The following is a 23,602-nucleotide window of genomic DNA, read 5'->3' on the forward strand; positions in this document are numbered from 1 at the left end:
CTTAGGGACAGTTTATACGAGTTATCTAAGAAAATAAAACACATGTGAATATAAGCTCATTGTAATTAAAGCCAACCAGTTCTGTTTCATTGCGTTTTTCAGCTTATCTTTTGGTATGATCCTCTGGGAAAGTCTAGATTGCATTATATATTTTCATTTTTGCTGCCCATAGGGAAATTAGGTTTGACTTGGGCAAACACCACAAATTGAAAACCCAGTGCAGTAATTAATATGATAGGAAGACAGGACCATCACTATTTGCTCGAAAAATGCAAATACAAAGATACCATTTACTTGGCACATACTTTGGTCAATGTTTTTTCCATAGAATAATTGCCATTGCCTAATTTTTAAACGAAGAACGCATGGACCCACATTTTAATGAAGAACAATTATTTATTGAAATTCGAGGGTCTAAGTCGCTGGTTATTATCGGTATGAGCAGCACACCTGAAAGCATTCATATAGCAGCAGCAGCCAGCATCATTAGCAGAGCGTCATCATACAGCAGCAGCAGTCTGCAATTCATCATATACCAGCTGAAGCTCATAGCAATTCATCATATAGCAGCAGCATGAGCAGCTCATAGCAATTCATCATATAGCAGCAGCAGCTCATAGCAATTCATCATATAGCAGCAGCAGGAGCAGCTTGTAGCAACTCATCATATAGCAGCAGCAGCAGCTCATAGCAATTCATCATATAGCAGCAGCAGCAGCTCATAGCAACTCATCATACAGCAGCAGTAGCTCATAGCAATTCATCATATAGCAGCAGCAGGAGCAGCTCATAGCAATGCATCATATAGCAGCAGCAGAAGCAGCTCATAGAAATTCATCGTATAGTGGATCAGAATGAAAATTTGGCAAAAAATCAGAGGAGATCCTCACCTTGTTGGTGAGCTCATCCTTCAACAACACCTCAAGGCCATGGCCTGGGAGGAGGGGAGGGGGAATAAGGTGCCTTCTGCCGCAGTGTGGCATCAGCCGTAGTTGTGGAGCGCCCGCCGGAGTAGTGCGTTGGACGAACCACAGTGGAGCAGTTGCTGGAGACCATGAGAATGAGGGGCGGGGCCAGAGGGAGGAGCGGCCAGGGAGATTTGCCCCTACCCGTCGGCCATGTAGCCTAGCTGGACATAGCATAATCGATGACCAGGCCAGATGGGACCAGTGGCGACGACTCGCTGGAGGAACCCTAGTGCTGCAGGCAGGGGATCGAGGTAGAGGGAAAGGGGAGAGGATATCCAAGCGGGCAGGGCAATGAATGCTTGCGTGTTTGTTTTTACTTGAGGGTCAGGTGTGACACGGGCGTCAGCAGTTGCATTTTGAGTGTAATATAGGCAGACAACAGAGTCATTTCACTATTCCCCTTCCCTTCAATTTTTAGTGAGGTTCTACCCGAAACACCCCCCTCCAAAGCAAAATTAGTTAAGCCCAAGCCCATAACTCAAAAATGACTTCTTTACATCTTTTATGGCTTATTTTGACAATATGCCCTGAAAAGGCGGAATCGAACTGGCCCTTAACCTGCAATTCAATTGTGCGTGCAATGATGAATCACTCCTGCCTGCTATCTGTACATTTAGGCATCATCATACATGGCATAACCTAATACATGTGCATTCCATTGTAGAATTTGGAATATGCAATGTTTATGTTAGTTCATACATTGCACATGATGTTTAAATGCCCCTTAAATCTGGTCAGTCAAGTGATGGTCTTTAAGCCTCCTTCTTTGCTTCTTTTCTTGATATGTAAGATTTGCTCACACATCTGTTCAATTGCTTGTTTGCATCAGCCAGCCATACTAGGACTGTTTGCTTTGATTACTTGTTGTTCTTGACCTAACACTCTAATAGAGCTTGTCAACGATTTAAACACTAAGGGTTGCTGTAGTGGGGCCTTGTCTAACTCATAGGTGACATAAAGGTTTGGCTGTACACTACAGCAGGCTCTCCAAGAGTACCTGGAGATCCAGTTCGAAGGTATGCCTAGTTTTTACATAGTGCAGACAGCCAGACATAGTAAATGCTCATTTCATTGTGTGCAAGTGCAAGAGATGCGGCATGTTTCATTATGTGGTGTTGTTTTGTTATAATCTCATCCTTTTGTGTTCACAGACTGGAAAGTATGCATATTTATCTTCCAAGGAGACGAGTAACTAGTTTGTGTCACCTTGCAGAGGGGGTGCAATGAAGATAAGATTGAGGATTTCCAAGTACAAGATGTTAGGAAGGAGCCTTGCAAGAGAAGTAGGAGCTGCACTGAGCCTCTTCAATCTGCTAAGGTAAGTCACTGTATGCAACTCAACAGTTCAATTCCTTGTTTGTTTCAGGCATAGTTAATTTTCTCTTTTCAATTGCTTTATTTGTCCTCGGTTAATGAGATCCCCAAATAATCATGTGTGATGTTCGGTACTTGTATCACTATTAGTTGACATAATTAAAGGCCTACCATTTAATTACTCTGCCGAAGTGTGCCTGAAGCTTTGAACTCTATTAACCAACTATTATTGCATGAGGCTCACAATCTAGTTTATACTACGCTAATGATTGCATAGTTTTGCCTGTTGTAGTATGTTTGTATGAAACCATCTGTTGTTCATTATGCTCCCTAAGACTTTAATTGAGGCACAGAATGGACAACTGCTTGCTTACTTATACGCAACGTGCTGTCTAAATTTGCAACTTGTCTGTGTTTTCGATTGGGCCCCAACATCATGCTCCTCTCGTGAGCTAAGAGGGATTTCTGTATGCAGGCTGCATAGACTATCTTTTTTATAATTTTTAAAATATCACCTGCTTATGCTTCATGACGTGTAACATTTTTTTTGAAAGTGACGTGTAACATTATTGTTAGTCCTGTTTTGCCATGTAGTACAAAATAGTGTCTTGTTCGCTTCACTGTTGTAACTATATATTTGCCCTAGTCATGTGTACTTACAGAAACATTTCAGGATGAAGTGACATCAACACAAAGATCTGCGAGCAGTGCGGCATGGCCGTTACCGAATGATTATGGATTGGAATTGGAATGTGCTGATGTTCTCGAGCATCAACTAGAGGTGGCAAGACAGCGTGCACATGATTGTCAATGTATAATCAACAAGTTGAGACTGGACATGCAGGTATTAGATGCAGGAGTCAAAAAAATGAAACAAGACATTAAGGTAACCATGAAGGAATTGGAGATTTTGCACACTGAAATTTGTGCTATCTGAATCCGGCCAATCCTATTTTCTGAAGAGATTATAGTTCAAATGGAGTTAAGTTGACGCGCGTCCATGATGTATGAGCTGTATTTGCCCAGTGTATGTAATTTGCTGTTTGTGTATGCTTTATTATCACCTGTGCCGAACCATAATGCCCAGTGGGTATAATCGGCTGTAATTTCTTTATTGTATAGTGTAGGATTATTCTACCTTTCTATGCCTTGATCTCTTTGTTGTATAGAGTATGCTTTTTAGAGGTGATAGTATTGAGTAGGATAATTCTTTGAATATGCTATATCATTCAAACGGGGGCCAACTCGCCCGACCATGGCCCTTCACGGGCCGTCGGATCCATGGGCCTTCTACGTCTCGTAGGATCCATGGGCCTTCTACGTCTCGTAGGATCCATGGGCCTTGTACGTCTCATAGGATCCATGGGCCTTGTACGTCTCGTAGGATCCATGGGCCTTCTACGTCTCGTAGGATCCATGGGCCGCCGACTCATTTATGGGTCTTGTACGGGCCTTTAATGGAAATCATACATTTTATGGGCTAACCATAACGGGCCGTTAATAGGCCGTATTTGGTGATGCTATGAGAATGGCCCAACAGACTAACGGTCCACAAACGGGCCGACTGTAACGACAGGCTGAATTTGGCCCACAAGCAGAAAATGACAGTAACGGGCCGTAAGTAACCGAATGCTGCAAATGAGCCCAAGAATAAATGGGCCCTCAGAAGGCCGAAAGTTAACTTGCGCTGGAAACGGCCCAACGGAATAACGGGTCGTTAATGGGTATAAAGTGATACACTGTTCATTACGGGCCAGTTTCACCATGGGCCGTTAATGGGTGTAAAGTAATACACTGTTCATTACGACCAGTTTCAGCACGGGCCGCTAATGGGCCAAGAGTTACAAAGGGCCTCATATGGGCCGAAAGACGTCATGGGCTATACATGGGCCAGAAGTGAAAACGGGCTGGAATCATATTGGATGGCCCAGATGACGCTACTGGGCCTAATTCGAATAGGGCGTAACGGGCCTTGGGTTAGCGGGCTGTAAATGGGCTATATGCGAACAGGCCGTTAACAGGCTTTCCATGGGCCGGCCCGCCAGCTTTTGACCAAGTCAAACGGGCCGGCCTTTTCACAGGAATGGGCCACTGTTGGGCCGTGCCACGTGTCGACGTATCATAGGCGCCTTCGGTCCAGTGAGTGGATGACATCTGTCCCAACGATGAGCCGACACGTGTTTCCTCTAGCCAATGATGATTTTACACGTGGAAAATCCCCATTGGTTGGGGCTGTTAACGGGTTATCGGATCCAAAACCCGACCCGATAGCTTAACGGCGTTCCGTTACGTGGATGCCTCATGTCGGTCACCCTTGACGAAAGCACTTCTGTGACGCGCGATTTATCGTCATGGAAGTGGACACTTCCGTGATGATAATTTTGGTAATGTCATGGAACACTTCTACGACAGCACAGGTATGACTATCTTGATTTTGTCATAAATTTGTCATGGATGTACATGCATGACAAAAAACGCGACCTGCTCTGACAAACACGTATCATCACGGAAGTGTATTTTTTTTTTGTAGTGACACTGAGGATTGAGAAGGGCTTGGCCACCCTGACTCAAAACCAGGAGAGCTTGGAGAGGATCATAGAAACCAAATTTTATGATCTTGATCTGAAGGTAACTGAGATTCAAATAGCAGTTGAGCAGCTTCAGGAGGAAGCAGAAGAGAAGAGAGGGAAGGCAACTACAGATGCATTTCAGCGAGTGCCAAGGAGTCAGAGGTCTGCTGTAGTGCCAGTGACAGATTCTAGAGCTACATCATCAGCACCAGCAGCTACAGCTCAGTGCCACCTCCAGCAGCCACTCCACCAGCTCCAACTACATCAACTAATGCCTTCGCCCTTGGAGTTATCTCTACACCACCTCTTGAAGACCAAGCCTGAGAGACGCATAGCACTATGCATATTTGAACTTTTTGGTAACTTGTTGCCAAAGGGGAGAAATATGTATAGATCATAGGCTTCGAGAGAGTGTTTTGCTTCTTTGCCTTTGGTTGAACTTTTTATTGTGTGAGATACTCTATGTCCTTGTGTGAGATACTTATTTGATCATGTGTTTTATCATTTGCTACCTTAATGCTTGTTTGGATGATATTATCTTTTATAGCTCATATATTATCATTCACTTGCTTGTTGATGAGTGCATGCTTTTAATTTCTATCATTTTGAGCGCTCCACCAAGATGTATGTGACATGGAAGAGTAACCCATGACCCTAATCGATTGTGCATTTGCATTCAAAAGCAAATTCTAAATAATGCACAAATTTAGGGGGGGAGCTCTTGCTTATCACATACTTCTCAAAGCGACGATGTTTTTCAATCTTATTATCATTTGTTGAAGCTTTGATCTATATGTTGTCATCAATTACCAAAAAGGGGGAGATTGAAAGTGCAACTATCCCTGGGTGGTTTTGGTAATTACTAACAACATATAGCTCATTGAGCTAATGCTATTTCAAGATAAATATTTCAGGAAAGCTCAATGATTGGCATGGCATGAATTAGAAAGTGGACCCCTCAAAATGCTAAGGACACATGTTGGCTCAAGCTCAAGACTCTACATTTTACTTTTAGTGATCCAAGATCACATTGAGTCCATAGGAAAAGCCAATACTATTAAAAGGGGGTGAGGTGTTGCTTAATGAGTTACTTGCTCAAAATTCTTAGTGATATGCTCCAAAACCCTCAACTACTTTCTCATATCCACATATGTCCCAAACCAAAAGTCAAACTCGGCCCCACCGAAATTTCCTATCCGGCACCACCGAGTTCACTTGACATAGCCACTGCCACAAACCCTAGTCACTTCGGTCTCACCGATAGGGATCTCGGTCTCACCGAGATGGGATTGCAACCTCTCTGTTTCCCTTCGTAACATTTCGATCTAACCGAGATGAGCGATCGGTCCCACCGAGATTGCAATGCAGACTCTCTGTTTCCCCTTCGTAACGTTTCGGTCTAACCGAGATGAGCAAATCGGTCCCATCGAGTTTGCCTGACCAACTCTCTGTTTGCTTATTACCAAAATCGGTCCCGCCGAGTTTGTGTAATCGGTCTCACCGAGATTACGTTATGCCCTAACCCTAATGGAATCGGTCCCACCGAGTTGACATGTCGGTCCCACAGAGTTGACATGTCGGTCCCACTGAAAATCCTAACGTTCACATTTTGAACTAAATCGGTCTGACTGAGTTTTCTGATTTGGTCCCACCGAGTTTGGTGATTTGTGTGTAACGGTTAGATTTTGTGTGGAGGCTATATATACCCCTCCACCCACTCTTCATTCGTGGGGTGAGCCATCAGAACATGCCTACACTTCCAACATACATTTTCTGAGAGAGAACCACCTACACTTGTGTTGAGGTCAAGATATTCCATTCCAACCACATAAATCTTGATCTCTAGCCTTCCCCAAGTTGCTTTCCACTCAAACCCTCTTTCCACCAAATCCAATCCTATGAGAGAGAGCTGAGTGTTGGGATACTATCATTTGAAGCACAAGAGCAAGGAGTTCATCATCAACACACCATCTATTACCTTTTGGAGAGTGGTGTCTCCTAGATTTGCTAGGTGTCACTTGGGAGCCTCTGTCAAGATTGTGAAGTTGAACCAAGGATTTTGTACGGGCAAGGAGACCGCCTACTTCGTGAAGATCTACCCTAGTGAGGCAAGTCCTTCGTGGGCGATGGCCATGGTGGGATAGACAAGGTTGCTTCTTCATGGACCCTTCGTGGGTGGAGCCCTCCGTGGACTCGCGCAACCATTACCCTTCGTGGGTTGAAGTCTCCATCAACGTGGATGTACGATAGCACCACCTATCGGAACCACGGATAAAAAATATCCGCGTCTACACTGCGTTTGCTCCCTCCAAACTCCTCCCTTTACCTTCATATGCAATTGTTTTACATTCCGCTGCTATACTCTTAGAATTGCATGTGTAGGTTGATTACTTGACTTGTGCTAAGTTGCTAAAATCTGCCAAGACTTCAAATTGGGAAAAGGCTAGATTTTTATATGGTCAAGTAGTCTAATCACCCCCCCCTTCTAGACATACTTTCGATCCTACAACTACACGCATTTTTTTGTGCATTGCCACTTCACTCTGCAGGTTTGGATGCGTTATAAATCATGGACATGGGCTGATTTCCAAGTGTCATATGATTGTTTCAGCACTATGGAGGATTGATGGCTATAGGCTCGGGCGGCGATCCCAAAGCTGATGAGGCGGTACTTTGACACGATCATTATCTTGTTCCACTGGAGAGTCTGGAAGGAGAGAAACATGATGATATTTGACAATGTGGCCAGCTCTGCCGACAGGGTGTTGGACCCGATCAAAGAAGACATCGGCATGTGGAGGGCCGAGGGGTGTATTTGCGAGCTGCCTGTTTCAGGACTAGTTTCTGCCTTGGGGTTTTAGTTGTAGTTCCCTAGACTATTTCCTTGTTGTACTCTTTCTCCCAATCAAATAAGGTTCGGCCAACGGCCCTCCAAGTATAGTTTGGATGTCGCTGATAAACCTGGAGGGAGGTAAACATGAGACCGTGGCTTTGTTTTACCAGTTTTCAGAAATAAAAATGAGACCGATGCTCCTTAAGTAAAAAACCATTATGTATTTTCTGGCATACTTTGGGCCTTGGGTTGGGCCCAGGCTAGACTTTGCGATGACCAATATGAAAGTGCCAAGCCCGGACCCAAACCTGAGGCCCGGAAAACATTCCATGCGTTCATGTCTGTAACAAAATTTTGTCTAGGAGTGTGCAGTATCTAGGAGTACATAGGCTTTGTCCTCGGAAGCAATACTGGACCAATTGAGTGCCAACAGGGAAGATTGCCCGAAGAAGTGGATTTTTGCAATGAAAAAAGCTCTAGCTACAGATGAGTTTGCGAGATTCGTAGTGTCGCTATGGGCGATATGGGGTGCACGCTGGAAAGCAATCTATGAGGATATCCACAAGAGCCCTTATACTATTCACAGCTTTATCAACATGTTCCTCATAGAGATTGATATGATGGCAAAACCCACCAGCGGCGAGGATCCTACAGGAAGGTTTCCCACTACAACTCAGCCAGCGAGATGGGTAGCACCGCCGGCAAGCTATGCAAAACTTAATGTAGATGCAGCAACATGGCGCGGAGGCCGTTATGGCGCGGTTGGAGCAGTATGCAGGGATCATTCAGGTCTCTTCTTGGGCGCTTCTGCTGTCGTGTTCAGAACAGGAGACCCAACTACTTTGGAGGCTTTGGCAATCAGGGAAGGGCTAGCTCTATGCATGGATTTGAATCTGAATCGAATCCAGGGGGCTTCTGACTACAAGGGAGTTGTGCAAGAAGTTAACTCGGGGAGCGGATCATCGTATGGCGCAATTATCCAAGAAATCAACCAACAAACTACAGCTTTTATTTCATGTAATTTAGTCTATGAGTCTAGGAGATCTAATGTAGATGCTCACAACTTAGCGAGACGCGCACTTTCTTTGCCTGCTGGGCGCCATGTTTGGTTAGGCCAACCGGATGGGATTCCTTTCGTCCATGTAAACGGTGCGACGGTTTAATAAAAAAACTCGCGAGGTTGCCTAAAAAAAAACTTTGTCTAAAAAAAATGTCTGGAACTAATCTGGATCCAAGCTCCCAGTCATTCCATGCCTAGTTCGTTCAAGTCTGAGAGCACGCTTGTAGTTTCTTCCTTGTGTGGGGTCAATCATTTTTCTGTGGTGGGTTTAGCTTTCAGAAGACAATCAATCAAGAAAAGAAACGACGAGCCAGCGAGCAATGGGCAGCAAAGGGAGCTCGCAAAAATCCCGGACGCTGTCTGTCACGCGAGCTTTTTACCCCACCCGTAAAAGTAAAAACGAACCAGGGTGAGGGGCCACCCTCGTCTCATTCTCTCCCCATTGTTTATCATTCCGGTTCCCTATAGCGCACAGAGGCAGGGGGCCTCAGGTCAGGTTGCAGTCACGTCTGCTCCCCCAGTCCCACACCTCCACCCCTTTTGTGCTTTCCGCCCGCTCGCTGCCACAGCGCAAGCATCTTCTTTTGTGTCATCTGTCTCTCTCTCTCTCACACCACATGGGCCCTCACCCAGGCGGTGGCCCCTCCCCCTGCCACTTTGGCTTTGGCGGTGTGGGGTGGCCAAGGCAAGGCCGCAGCCTCCGTGCTTTTCTCGGCCTCTCACGCCTGCTCCGTGTTTGAGCATACGTTACACTCCACGCAGCCAGCCCAGCACCCCGGCAGCAGCCGCACACAGCCTATTCCCCCCTGAACCACCACCCCGCCTTCCCTTGTCACGCCCCTGGCAAGCTTGCCCTGCCCCTGCCTCCCTCCCTTCCTCGGCAATGGAGGCGCCTCCTTCCCCGCGGCGGCTGGTGGCGGTGGTGCTGGCGGCGGTGGCGCTGCTCGTCTCCTCCCCTTGCAGCGCGCTCCTCTCCGCCAAGGGCGTCAACATTGAAGGTTCGTGTCTCCCTCTTCTGTCCAGGAATCGTTCTAGGGGGTGTACTGCTTCTTCTTCTCCGCCCGCCCCTTTCTCTACTCTGTTATTCCCACCGAATCCATGGCTCCGCCTGCCTCTGATGTTGTTTCTTCAGTCGAACCGAGAGCACTCTCTGCGACGATGGCCGTCCGTCTCTGCTCTGTCTGTTTCTTGGATTATTATTATTATCGGTTTTGCGCAAATTTCTGAAACATCTGCCTGCCTGCCTGCCTGCCTGCAGTGCAAGCGCTGATTGGGATCAAGAACCAGCTCAAGGACCCCCACGGCGTGCTCAAGAACTGGGACCAGTACTCCGTCGACCCCTGCAGCTTCACCATGATCACCTGCTCGTCCGACAACTTCGTCACCGGCCTGTAAGCGAATCACCCAATCATATTCCTTGCATGTTTTTACTTTTCGATGACACGCCCTTCTTCTTTCAATCATCCACAGGGAGGCTCCAAGCCAGAATCTCTCCGGCCTGCTCGCCCCAAGCATAGGAAACCTGACCAGCCTTGAGACTATGTGAGTGTGCTCTTCTCACTGACACTTATCTGTTCAGAGTTCCATTTTCCATTTGTGATGGAGATATCTTACCGTTCTCTTGGCTGCAGTCTTCTGCAGAACAACATCATAACCGGGCCAATCCCAGCCGAGATTGGCAACCTGGCAAGTCTCAAGACACTTGACCTCTCTGGCAACAATTTCTATGGTGAAATCCCACCGTCCGTGGGCCACCTTGAAAGCCTCCAGTACCTGTGAGCTCTACTGTACAAACCTCTTAATGCACTTCTTGTGCATATGTGTGCGCGTTGCATAATTGTTGTTCCTTGGGATGTTAACCCGAGGTCTGTTGTAATCTGACCAGGAGGCTCAACAACAATACACTGTCTGGTCCATTCCCTACAGCATCGACTAATCTGTCGCACCTTGTTTTCCTGTGAGTAATTTCCCTGCTGTCACGTGGTCTTTCTTACCCATGAATTATTAGTTTGGGATGTTCTCACTGTGCACTTGTGTCCTGCAGAGATTTGTCATACAATAACCTAAGTGGCCCGATACCGGGATCTTTGGCAAGAACATACAAGTAAGGCTGCAACTCAGATTGTGTTCATCCTTGTTTGAATAAGCTTAATTTTTGTCATGGAAATATGAACCTGTATCAAGTTTAAGCTGTAAGCTTTGTTCTGTTATTGGTTCTCTTGCAGCATAGTTGGAAATCCTCTCATATGCGCTGCAAATACGGAGAAAGATTGTTACGGGACTGCGCCGATGCCAATGACCTACAACCTTTCACAAGGCACTCCGCCGATGAAAGCTAAAAGCCACAAATTCGCAGTTGCATTTGGTGCTGTAACTGGTTGCATGAGCTTCCTCTTTCTTGCTGCCGGATTCTTGTTCTGGTGGAGACAGCGTCGGAACCGGCAGATACTTTTCGATGACGAAGGTAAGTGAAACTTCAAGAATTCCATGCAGTACTTTGTGCATCGATTTGGAACCTGATAATTGATGAAGCACTGCTACTGATGCAGATCAACACATGGATAACGTTAGCCTTGGAAATGTGAGGAGGTTCCAGTTCAGGGAGCTGCAGGTTGCAACAGAAAAATTCAGCAGCAAGAACATACTCGGAAAAGGCGGCTTCGGACACGTTTACAGGGGCCAGCTTCCCGATGGGACTCTTGTGGCTGTCAAACGACTCAAGGACGGTAATGCTGCGGGTGGTGAGTCACAGTTCAAGACTGAAGTTGAAATGATCAGCTTGGCAGTGCACCGGAACCTCCTTAGGATTCTGGGGTTCTGTATGACTGCCACAGAGAGGTTACTAGTTTATCCATACATGTCAAATGGAAGCGTCGCTTCGCGCCTGAAAGGTCAGCACCTCAAAATCCCAGCAAGATTATCTGCCTTTCCTTGACATCCCTTGCTTAACTAGGCTAGATAGAACTAGCTCATTTTGGCGTAGCCAAGAAAAGCAAATTGCTTTGTTGGGTGTGTGGCAGTTGGAGGCTGCAGCAATGTTGTCTTACCTTGCCTGAGTGGGAGTTTTTACTTTGGCTAGCCTCCTCCCCGTTTTGGTTGTGGTTATTAGTGATCTAGCCAAGCAAAGTAAACCTTTGTCATGTTACCAAGTGACCCGCCTTGCCTAACAAGGCTAGGAGAATCTTAGCCTGAGAACCAAACGTAAGTAGGAGAACTGTTTGCCCAATTATAGACCCACTTGTTGTGCAGCATATGTTCGTTCTAGAATTTTCAGATGTCATGCCTGAAAAGAACGATGCAGAATTGAAAGTTGCAATCCGACAAGCCGAACGTGAAAAAGACATAGAATGGGATTCTTCCCTTCATTTATTTTTGTTTCTTTGCACAAAGATTTATCACAGAGCATATGATTCCTATCAAAGGAAATCTCCCCTTTATACCGGTCTAATTATTCCAGGAAAGCCACCTTTGGACTGGATCACTAGGAAGAGGATAGCCCTTGGAGCAGCAAGAGGTCTACTTTACCTTCATGAGCAGTGTGACCCAAAGATCATCCACAGAGACGTCAAGGCAGCCAACGTGTTGCTGGATGATTGCTGTGAGGCCATCGTCGGTGATTTCGGACTTGCAAAGCTCCTTGATCACCAGGATTCACACGTCACCACTGCAGTGCGGGGCACCGTTGGGCATATCGCGCCTGAGTACCTCTCCACTGGGCAGTCATCCGAGAAAACAGACGTCTTCGGGTTTGGCATCCTGCTGCTGGAGCTGATCACCGGCCAGACAGCGCTGGAGTTCGGAAAGGCATCAAATCAGAAGGGAGCCATGCTGGACTGGGTAATGAAGCCTCTGCAATTTACTTGACTAAACTGCTGCAAAAAATACTTGAGAAAAACTAATAAAGTTCATGAAACAACCTGAAATGAAAAGCACTTTTGTCGAAACTGTTCATAACTGCAAACGCCCTGACATCGATGATGCTTAAGTTAGCTCATGACAGCAGTGCTTGATGATCAGGTGAAGAAGATGCACCAGGAGAAGAAACTTGATGTGCTGGTTGACAAGGGCCTGCGGAGCAGCTACGACCGGATCGAGCTCGAGGAGATGGTGCAGGTGGCGCTCCTTTGCACACAGTACCTCCCAGGCCACCGGCCGAGGATGTCGGAGGTGGTTCGCATGCTGGAAGGCGACGGGCTCGCCGAACGGTGGCAAGCGTCGCAGCGAGCCGACTCACACAAGTTCACAGTGCCTGAGTTCACCTTCAGCCGCTGCTACTCTGACCTGACCGATGACTCATCGTTGCTGGTGCAGGCCGTCGAGCTCTCTGGGCCAAGATGACATGATCACCAAGCGCCCACAGACTGAGAACACCAAGCAGCAGTCCTTGTACAGCATGATAATCCTATGTAGATTTGGAAATAATCCAATACTGAGGTAAAGTATAAATAGTGATGTATGTATCTTAGATGAAGTGTACACAGGAGAGTGCCCCAACTCCCTGGAATGGTATTGAACTATTAATATTACAGATTTCTAGCTGAAACAATAAGACTAGTTGTAACTTGTAACAAGGGGCTTCTCTTGAAGTTGTAAAGTTTTGATTTGCCCAGTTTGTATTTTCTCTTTGGCAGTCTTTTTTTTGTGTGTGCTTTTCTTGCTGCATTTTCAGATTGAAACAGGTGCTAAAATCTGATCAGAATCCATTGCTGATGTGTACATAATAATATCAGGTTGCGCAAAACCCTCAAAATACATGATGTGTACATTCTCCATTACTCCATACAGCCAAAATATTTCAATGTAGCCCGACGACGATAATACCTATACCAGTAGAGTATATGCTATGAAAAACGTTCTTATTTGCAGACAATCATCAACCATCAAAGGAGAAGACGCAAACAAAGGTTCCTTCAGCTTATGTGTTCACGAATCTGCAGGTCTTCCTGACCTCGCCACCTGCAGGGTTGGTGATATTGCCCATCTTAACCATGGAGTCCGAGAACTGCTTGAAGAACAGCTCCGGGTCAGCCCAGTACTTGTTGACCGTGTCGGCCGTCGAGTACCCGGCGATGCTGGACCACATCTCCTGGTCGGAGTTGAGGAGGCCCTCACCCTTGATGAGCGTCTCGAAATAGGCGTTGTCGAAGGTCGCGGAAGTGTGGCTGTCCATGGCGCTGATGTTGTCGTCGCCACCATCCAAGGGGCAGATCTCCTTAAGCTTGCTGAGGTAGGTCGCAGACGCAGGGTTGTACTTGGATGTCATCTCGAAGTCGCCGTATATCCTGTCCCGGAAGTTCGCGCACCGCGCGAATCCAATCGTGTGGGATCCTTCAGTGCAAATGTCGTATGTTTAGTAAGGCACTGTTCAGCTTAAGAAGATAACAAGGGTGCGCCCCCTCACACATATCAGAATTCAGAAGGTTCAGGTTACAAAGTTGCATCTCCATATTGGTATTTTTGGAAGATGTAAACGAGTATCTCCTACTTTAAAATTACCAAATTGTTCTTGGATTTTACATGCTTACAGCGCCTGATTGTTTGGTTCTGTTAATATGAGCTGAACTGGTGATTTTTTGAAATATAAACTGCAGCTGTCAAAAGAGAAGATCATACCAACAAGGGCCACCATGTCAGTGGCATCAAGGCCCTTCTCCCAGAACTTGGAAATGAGGGTGACGAGGCCCTGCTCGGCGGTGGGGATGTCCTTGTTTGCTAGGTCAAGACTTGCCTCCTTGGAGTCCAATCTTCCTACCGGAACATCCCAGTAAGGCCCACCAACCTGAAATATATTTTCCCCTTGTTGTCAGATAGATATGGAGTTCGTAGTGTTTCGTTTTCAAGAAATGCATCTGTCATGTTCTTTGTTTGCATACTACTCCCTCCGTTCCTAAATATAAGTCTTTGTAGAGATTCCACTAGGTGGACTACATACGGAGCAAAATGAATGAATCTACACTTAAAATGCATCTATATACATCCGTATGTGTTCATAGTGGAAGCTCTACAAAGACTTATATTTAGGAACGGAGGGAGTAGTAGCTAAACAGCATCCTAATGGCACAGCAGGTTATATCAGGTAGCAGCAGGTTATAATGAAATAGATGTTTGGATTTCTAATGGTATATGACTTATTCCTCAGAAGGCAAGCCTGACATGAAAGTGATGCAAGCAAAAGTAACTAAGACACTGCACGAGAATCAATACTCTGAACATAGGTTTGGTTTTATTTACCAAGACAACTGCGTCCCTGGCTGCGATGGCAAGTAAGTCAGCACAGGAAACTGTTCCAGGACACTCAGCCTCCAGCTTTGCCTTGATTTTGTCAACCACCTCAAATCCCTTCAAGGAGTTCACATTCTGGTCTGCCTGCTTTTCTCCGATCATGGTTGCCGTGTCGTCAAGCAGCACCGATCCATCACAGCCCTGCAGCAAACAAATTTTCAGATGTTCAGAGCAAACTCAATACTACTGCTCCACAGTATAAGCATGCAGGTTAGTGTGTGCAGCCAAAAGAGTGTGCGGGTAGACAACCTGCACGAAACAGTCGTGGAAATGGAGGCGAAGCATCAAAGCGGCATTGCGTGGTTCGTCGCGCACCGCGCACTCCATCTCGGCCCGGACCACATGCTCCGCATTCGGGCATGTCTTGGAGTAGTGCTCCAGGCTCAGGTTCGAAGGGTCCTGTGCCATCAGCAATGGCAAGGCCAGGAGAAAACAGGCCACGGAGAGAGCAGACGCCCTGAAGCACAACGCAGCTGTAGCCATCCTGAAACTAGTTTTAGCTGTTCCTGTGCTTGGATGGTTCGGGTTCAGATGTTTTTGTGGCAAGTTCCTCGTTTTGCATGGGTTTTATAGCAAAGTAAGACAGGCCTACGTGGCGTATGAAGAGAAACTGGTCAAGAGGGAGATGAGCTAACTCTCTTGTGGTTGGTGGAGTAAGCAAGCAGAAAGTATCTCTAGTTCTGTGCTGTAGCACACTAATGGGTCAAAGGCTCTCTCTCTCTCTCTCTCTCTCTCTGTAGCGGTGTTTGGTGGCTTTGGGTTCACCAATATTGGAAAATCACAAGAGCTGCTCAGGTGCATATATAAAACTATAATATGACATGCCTGCTGTTCCCTTGTTTTAATCATTTGGATGCTTCCACTGCTATGTTAGATAAAAGGAACTCAGATCAACAGGTGTTGAATGCCAACTAACAAAATATGCTAGTATTTAATTATTCATATTTGACTTAAGTTGCTGAAAAACCTCAAGTTCCATTGTTAGATCACCTTCCCATGAACACAAGCAGTTGATTTGGAACGTGTTAACTCAGATGTATCCATCACACAGCTGGAAGCAACAGGGACATTTCGTCCTTTCGAACAGATAGAAACCAATTATTCTGGGAAGATATCTATCTATACCAGTGAGGAAAACAAAAACGGGGGCAGCAGCACGCGAAAAGCGATGCGCGGGGACCAGAGGAGAGACTTAAAATAGTACGGTCCTGTGCACTACAATTTGGAATATCTGAGGGACATGAGGATCTTACAAATCCAGACAGCTACAGTACAACAAGTGTCTTGCCAAAGCCAATGAAAGGAAAATACCTGTGTAGCTTTTGCCTCTGAATGCTTCTTAACCCCCTGTCTGCTTAATGCCTAAACCAGCCTTTAACAGTCTGTTCTGCAGGTAAACCGTAACTCCTACCTTTAACTGATCGGCAGAGTTCCTGCTTTTTTTCTTCACAAAACTTGGAAGGAAGCCAAAAAATTGGTGTGTCTGACCGAGTCCTAAACCAATGAGATTTTCTTTATACTTTAGCATTTTTCTCTCGAACATGCCTGGGAGCAGGTCATTTTCATAAGAAGAAAGCACGAGGGACCAAATTTTGGCGAGGCCAGGAAAAGAAAAGAAAGCACGAAGGCATAAGACGGTATACAACCAGGTGTGGAGACAACCCATTCTTCGGAACGTGAAGGCATGGGACTCGCCTTGCCCAGCCTCTAGCCAAGAATGACGAAGAAGCGACGCACAGGGCCTCGAAGGCTTCTTCACGACAGCTGCTGGACACCTCTCTAACACGACCATGACACAAGAGCTGCCCCAGTCAAAGTACCCCCAACATTGCTTTAGTTGTCACCATCTTCTAAATATCTTGTGTCATGGAGCCCATTCTTCAGTTGTTTTGGCAACTCATGAGTCACCACCTACATGAAACTTCTGTATATATACGCACTCATGAAACAGAATAAATATGGATATGAGCAGAAAAATATCTATCTTTATGCTTTTAGCTGCACATACCTGATCGAACTACTGGTGGGAATGAGATTCTTTTCCCCAACATTATCGTCTTATTGTTTTGAATCATACATACCAAGGGGTAATTTGTTTAACGTGGTGCAAGGTTATCTAACCAAGTAACATAAGCTCCTTCAAACCAGTAGCCATGTTGCAGACTTACATGCAAATTTATCTTTTGTTCCAAAATCTTGTGTGAAGACTTGTTCAATCATTGAAAGTATCTAATTCACAGAAGAATTTATCTGATGCAACTTCATGCGCAGTTCGTCGACTATATGTGATACACCTCTATCCATAAAAATAAAGGAAAATACACAAATGAAGTATGTACATAAAGAATATATCTTGTTTAATCTCTAAATTTTGACACACTACTTAACTCAACCAACAAACAAGCAAACTTATTCGCAAAAAAAAAAAAACTCAATACATCAATCCAGAAAGTATCTCCTTTTTTACACTATAAAGAAGGTATCTATGGCTGTCTTGCGCTGAGCACTAGCAGTACTCAAATAACCAAGCTACTCTTTCAAATACTATATAAGAACTCGTGAAAATAAGAACATTAATGTGTGTTCTTTTCTACAAAGCATAGTAACAAATGCATAGTAATTCATGGTCTGACAGGGCTAGTACCAAAGGCATAACTCAGAAAGGTTAGAGACTAGACCACAGATGGATTTGCCTTGAAAAGAAAAACAACAGATTCTAAATAGAACGCGTGAGAAGCAATGGGAATTTCTTGCTGGTTAGCAAATCCTCATAGCTGATAAGCAAGACGCACCGTCAAATTGACTTCTCCACTACACATCATATTAGATATTTTCAGATGAATAGGACGGCAAAGAAACTATCTAGTGACATGGCGGGTGCTTTTGAGCTTTTCTCAATATCTCAACTTGCTACCTCACACTTGAGGTTCCAAAAGGCGGAACGGCTAAGGGAGAGCGCCAATGAATGGCAGGAAACCTCATGCTTTGGAATCTAACAGAAGACAGCTCCCCTTTCTCTTTTGCTAAAGGGTGCAACTGCTCATAAAGAGAGATGCAGCATCTTCCCTCTGTCTCCTTTATACCATAATGGCTTCTAGTTCCCTCTAGTTTCTACCTTTAGGTTTAGTCCAATCCAGGCAAAGACAATTTCATCATCCAGGGCCAATCAATCGTGTGATATATATGAGAGTTCTCTTGATCGATGGAATGCACCTCCGGGTTTGCATCAGCGGCTATTCAAATTAGCTGGCATCTGAGTACAAATGTAAAAAGTGAACACACGGATCATCCTGACAAAAAATGGGAAAGTAATTGTAAAAGATTTAAGTCTTCTACTTGCAAACATGCAAATTTCTTTCACCAGATAGATTTGATATCAAGCTCAAGCAGATTTAGCTGAGCAACACTAGAGCTAACTCGCAGGCATGCCGAGGTGCATTAAATGTTTATCTGAAAACGACTCTGCATCGGAAGACCGGCATTGGCACAGGATAGTGAAGCAGCAACATCCAAAGCTAACCACAAACCAGGCACACTATAATCCTCGCCCCCAAGAATGACGCCAAGTGTCACCCCACTGACACCCTACTATTAGTATACTCTGGACTGGACGTCCTACATTCCTGACATTCCTCCATACTCACATAGGCAGTGCATGAACACATACGAAAGAGCCATGAGAGGTAGAGGAGCAGAAGAAGACATATACACAGAATATGTAGGGAAACAGTAGCTACTACCTTCGCTAATACCCCTTGCATGGTCTTTGTGGTGCAAGTCACAAGGCCACCTTGTTCATGAATTGTGTTTCCAACGGCACCGTTTATGAGGAGGCGGTTGGACGAGAAGGGAGCTGGGCCAGGCTGTGCGACGGATGTTGCACGGTGCCAAGCGTGGTGTACTGCCGCGCCGACTCCGCGTACCTCTGTGCATCTTGTGATGCGCAGATCCACGCTGCAAACCGTGTGGCCTCGCGCCATGAGCGTGTGCTCCTCTCCGAGGCCTACAAGCATGCACCAGTGGTGCTGGAATGTCATGCAGATGCTGCAGCGTTGTGCGCCGCCTATGAAGCACAGGTACACTACGCAAACCTGCTTGCCACGATGCACCAGCGCGTGCCCGTGGTGTCACACCCGGTCGCAGCCATTCCAGCTGCTTCTTTATTTGCCGAGGCAGCAGCCACCGCTCCTGTCCTCGGCAGCAAGGAAGAGGACGCCTCTTGGCTGCTGCTCAGCAAAGATTCTGATAACCATAATCACAGTGGCAACCACAGCAGCAGCAGCAGCAGTAGCAGATACTTTGGTGAAGTGGATCAGTACTTTGACCTTGTCGGGTACAATTCTTACTATGATAGCCACATGAACAACCAAGAGCAGTATGTGATGCAAGAACAACAACATCTGCAGCAGATGCAAAAGGAGTACGCGGAGCAGCAGATGCAAAAGGAGTACGTGGAGAAGGAAGGGAGTGAGTGCATAGTACCTTCGCAGTCTGCAATTGTGAGCAGGCCACATCAGAGTGGTTATGCACCACTTGTAAGGGCAGAGCAGGCTGCCTCCGTGACTGCTGGGGTTAGTGCTTACACAGATTCCGTCAACAACAGCGTGAGTTCTTCTATTACTTATTTATTATGGCATTACAACTTACATATCATGCTATAATTTCCTCAAACTAGAGTTCATGCATACTTCAGGTGGAAGACCATATGAAATAAAATGATAAGATCAGCCAGAGTACTTTTTTTTGGTGCAAGTGAAAGTGTGAAACGTCAGTATTTAGTGTTTCCTCACTTTTTTGGTTCTTTCTTCAACTTTTTCTACTTCTAGGTAGAGAACTTCAGCTGATTATTTCCAAAATGGAACTGCTGACATAGCCACTTCAAAGAAAAGTACACAGCCCATGCCTACGCAGATTAATGGATTAGTTTGTCTCCTTTTACACATAGAACACCCAACTCAGCTCAGTAATTAAAAAGTCAATCCATATGTAAACTCTGAAATTCTCTGCCAACTAGAGAAGTACACAATTCATCTCTAGGAAAGTACACTAATTAAAATGGAACTGCTGTCATAGACACTCCAAAGAAAGTCTAGGCATATAATTGATTATTAGTCCGTGTACTTTCTAAACATAGAATATTCAAGTTTTCTCAGTAACTAAAAGGTCACTCGACTCACTCCATACACACACTCTCAAATTCTCTGTCAACTAGAAACTACGCTCTCTGTTTACCAACTTTTCTATACACACCAATGACTACATGAAAGAATATGATATATCATTAGATATTTCATAACATGTCTAGTGTAGGTTTTATCCCTAAGCAGCGTTTACATAGTTTTATTGTGTAAACAGGGAAAAAGTAATACAAGGTTATGTACGTTGGACTAAATTAAACTCATCTACATATCAATGAAGGATCTCAACTGCAATATCAATATGATTGCACATTTTAAGTGACCATTTTTTGATTCCATCTCAGATATCTTTCTCAATGGAGGCGGGTATAGTACCGGACAATACGGTCCAGTCCAGCATCCTGAGACCAGCTGGAGCCATCGGTCACTTCTCAAGTCCTTCACTTCAGACACCACTTCACTTCAGCTCCAAGGAGAGAGAGGCCAGGGTCCTCAGGTACAAGGAGAAGAAGAAGAGCAGAAAGTTTGAGAAGACCACACGTTATGCAACAAGGAAGGCGTATGCCGAAGCACGGCCAAGGATCAAGGGGCGCTTCGCCAAAAGATCAGATGCAGACATGGAAGTGGACCAGACGTTCTCAACTGCAGCCCTATCTGACAGTAGCTACAGTACAGTCCCATGGTTCTGATGAGGCATCGTATTAGCATATGGACTTACCAGAGTGATAAGGTACAGTACGAGTATTTCAAGCAGATCGATGCTCTGAATAATGGTTGGATATGTGCAACTTAATCATAAGGTACCTTAAAATCTACATTTTGGTTTATAGTTTCAGATAGCACGTATGTGATGTTAGATACTTGCTCAGTCACTTCAGTTACAAGTGAACAAAGAGCGGTATTTAACTATTTAAAGATGTAATGTAACGGCACATAGATAACTATGGGGCGTGTTGGATTTTTTTTTTCCTTTTGACAAGAAGCAGCTACCAGCTGATTTCATTGATGAAGGGGCGGTAATGTTACAAAGCAAATTTAGAGCAAGAAAAAAGGACAATGCTGAAAAGGGTGCGGGGATCCGAAGACACGGCCGGACACCAAAGAACAAGAAGCCTAGCTAATCACGGTGGCTTGAATAGGTCTTCCAGCTAAGAATGAATGGAACCGTAACTCACTCAACTCAAGGCTTGTTTTTGCTAACCCCAATCAGCCGAACGAGGTCCTCACCTTGTTTCTGCTAACTAGCTTAGATTAAATGGAATCAAAGCTTGTTTCCTTATCAGATGGCATATGAAAGATCATGGTTGAGTGTGTCCAGGTATTTAGTTGATTAATAACTATGATCATCCAATCTGATTGGAGTTTCACCGTGGGGGAAGTGATGGCATCCTCACCACTTTTGCTCATCTGCTAGTGTGCTTGTAGTCCCCAAAATCCTTCTAAAACAAGAGTTTTAGGGGGTAGGAGAACTGTCCGATAGAGATACACCATTTTTCTTGCGTCCGCAATGCGCACAAAAGCCTACTTGATATTTCCAGAATGAAATGCACAATGCAAATAAACCGAAAGGCCCTCTCTCTTTCTCAGATAGTTCTACAGTCCCCAAGCCGAGCTCAAGGAAGGGGAGAGAAAACTAGAGTTTGGTTCCAACGCATTGGGCAAAGCCAACCCATCCAGGAATCTCTTGGGCAAACCACCAACAAGTTGGTTTCACTCGTTCCCCGTGCAATCTGTTTTTCTAGTGAACTGTAACAAGTTCAACAGATGCATCCTTTTCCATCTAACAAAATAATTCAAAGAACAGTACTGCAATTGTGGCCACATTAGCTATGAATATATTCTGATAAAGGCGGTAGGGGGCAAACCTTCATCGATATTGTACAGATGGCTCTGAATCTCCGTAAATCATCCTGTTCCTTTCGACCTTCAAAATCTACACAAAGAGGAGCATTGGTTGGTAAGCAACAGGCAACGCTCTGTGAATGGAAGCAAGAAATAGAGCCCCCCGCCTTGCCAGGGCATGTGGTCGTGGAAACCTAGAAACGAAGGAGGTCAGTTGTATGGAACTTCGTCCCTCGTTTCATGAACACGCAATCAGTGCAATGTAAGGCGCGCGCCGGCGGTGAGTACCTCCTAACTTCCTCTGCACGGACGTAGCGGTCGAGGACTCGAGGGGGAACGAACTGGCGGGAGACGTGCGGCGGCGGTCGCAACCCAAGTTGCCGCCGCGGCGCCGCCGCCCGCCGGCGCGGCCTATGCCTGTCCATTCAGTTCTTCCAGAGCGTTGGGATTGGGCCGCACGCCGCCGCCACGGCGCAGTGGGCCCCTCTGTGAGGGAAAACGGGAGGCAGGCCACGGCGGCCGCCATCCTCTACCTGGGCCGACCAAAGATTTTTTCCCCCCGTTTCTTTTCCTTTTATTCTCTTCTAACTCTTTTATTTAAAATAACTAGTATAAACTACTTCCTCCGTTCCTAAATATAAGTCTTTCTAGAGATTCCACTATAGACTACATACGGAGCAAAATAAGTGAACCTATACTCTAAAAAATGTCTATATACATCCGAATGTAGTCTTTATAGTGAAACCTCTAAAAGGACTTATATTTAGGAGTGGAGGGAGTAGATAATACCTCGCGCGTTGCTGCAGGAATCGGTTACAATATATTTAAATTAGATTTTTTGACATACTCAATTAGATTTCATTGGGTGTAATATAATATTTAAATTAATAACATGTGAATCAAAATTTAAAATACATATGGCTTATTATATTTGATTGTGTATAATTGCAAAATATTTATTGAATATAAGTAGAATAATAGAAAGAAAAATGTTCCACATGCATATTTGCATGTGGTGGTGGGTTTCTCCCAATGCATGATTGAATGTTGAGGTCGGCCTTATCCCATCTATAGTTATATGGTGATGTGCTTGCATGTTGAAATAAGTAAGATAATGGTGATGAACTTTTTAGGTATATGAGATATGTACGTGCAACACACGTTGATATTAGACATATATTAATTACACGTACATATTAGGTAGGATATTATTTAAGTAATAATTATGTGATTAGCATTGATGATGATATTTGATATGTAATTAATTGTACACTAAATATGTTGAGCGCTGATCACTGAAGCAATTTAGGTCGTTGGATTGACCTGGTTTAATAATCGAGGTCACTTAGATCTGCCTCTTTTGTTTTTTTAGGTTGACTTAGTTTGATGGTAGAGTGAATATTTTGCACCCTAGTCTTTATGTTGATCAGTTTTCCTAATGGCTTGGTGGATTTAGGGAATCTATTAGAGTTTGCTCTAAATACTGCAACCGACATTCTAATTGCAGTGTGAAATCTATCTATTATTAGTCATTACATTTTTCAACCCGGAGATGATACAAGTACAACACATACAATTGGCTTCATTACAAATTG

At 45.0% G+C, this 23,602-nt stretch overlaps 3 protein-coding genes across 5 annotated transcripts; 2 read left to right on the plus strand and 1 right to left on the minus strand.

Moving 5' to 3' along the window:
- The first annotated feature begins 9,472 nt into the window (after window positions 1-9,472).
- Window positions 9,473-13,379, plus strand: LOC123170560 (LRR receptor kinase SERL2). Its single transcript, XM_044588416.1, has 10 exons — window positions 9,473-9,743; window positions 10,004-10,136; window positions 10,216-10,287; window positions 10,377-10,520; window positions 10,631-10,702; window positions 10,790-10,849; window positions 10,971-11,209; window positions 11,295-11,636; window positions 12,203-12,582; window positions 12,763-13,379. Exons 1-10 carry the CDS (start codon window positions 9,629-9,631, stop codon window positions 13,081-13,083), a joined length of 1,878 nt encoding a protein of 625 aa, XP_044444351.1. The 5' UTR covers window positions 9,473-9,628; the 3' UTR covers window positions 13,084-13,379.
- Window positions 13,380-13,428: 49 nt separating this feature from the next.
- Window positions 13,429-22,579, minus strand: LOC123170561 (peroxidase 11). Of its 2 annotated transcripts, XM_044588419.1 has the most exons (5): window positions 22,296-22,579; window positions 22,031-22,098; window positions 14,977-15,168; window positions 14,359-14,524; window positions 13,429-14,073 (listed from the first exon to the last, which is right to left on the minus strand). In XM_044588419.1, the coding sequence occupies exons 1-5, from the start codon at window positions 22,531-22,533 to the stop codon at window positions 13,661-13,663; spliced, it is 1,077 nt and encodes a 358-aa protein (XP_044444354.1). In that variant the 5' UTR covers window positions 22,534-22,579; the 3' UTR covers window positions 13,429-13,660. The 2 variants fall into 2 exon arrangements, with proteins under 2 accessions (XP_044444354.1, XP_044444355.1); XM_044588420.1 differs by lacking the exons at window positions 22,031-22,098; window positions 22,296-22,579 and adding an exon at window positions 15,277-18,577.
- Window positions 18,453-21,144, plus strand: LOC100146086 (zinc finger protein HD1). 2 transcript variants are annotated; one of them, XM_044588418.1, is made up of 3 exons: window positions 18,453-18,521; window positions 18,813-19,631; window positions 20,510-21,144. In XM_044588418.1, the coding sequence occupies exons 1-3, from the start codon at window positions 18,453-18,455 to the stop codon at window positions 20,852-20,854; spliced, it is 1,233 nt and encodes a 410-aa protein (XP_044444353.1). In that variant the 3' UTR covers window positions 20,855-21,144. The 2 variants fall into 2 exon arrangements, with proteins under 2 accessions (XP_044444353.1, XP_044444352.1); XM_044588417.1 differs by lacking the exon at window positions 18,453-18,521 and having other exon boundaries at window positions 18,585-19,631.
- Window positions 22,580-23,602: the final 1,023 nt, after the last annotated feature.

This window comes from Triticum aestivum, chromosome 7D (genome assembly GCF_018294505.1).
Source record: "Triticum aestivum cultivar Chinese Spring chromosome 7D, IWGSC CS RefSeq v2.1, whole genome shotgun sequence".
NCBI lineage: Eukaryota > Viridiplantae > Streptophyta > Magnoliopsida > Poales > Poaceae > Triticum > Triticum aestivum.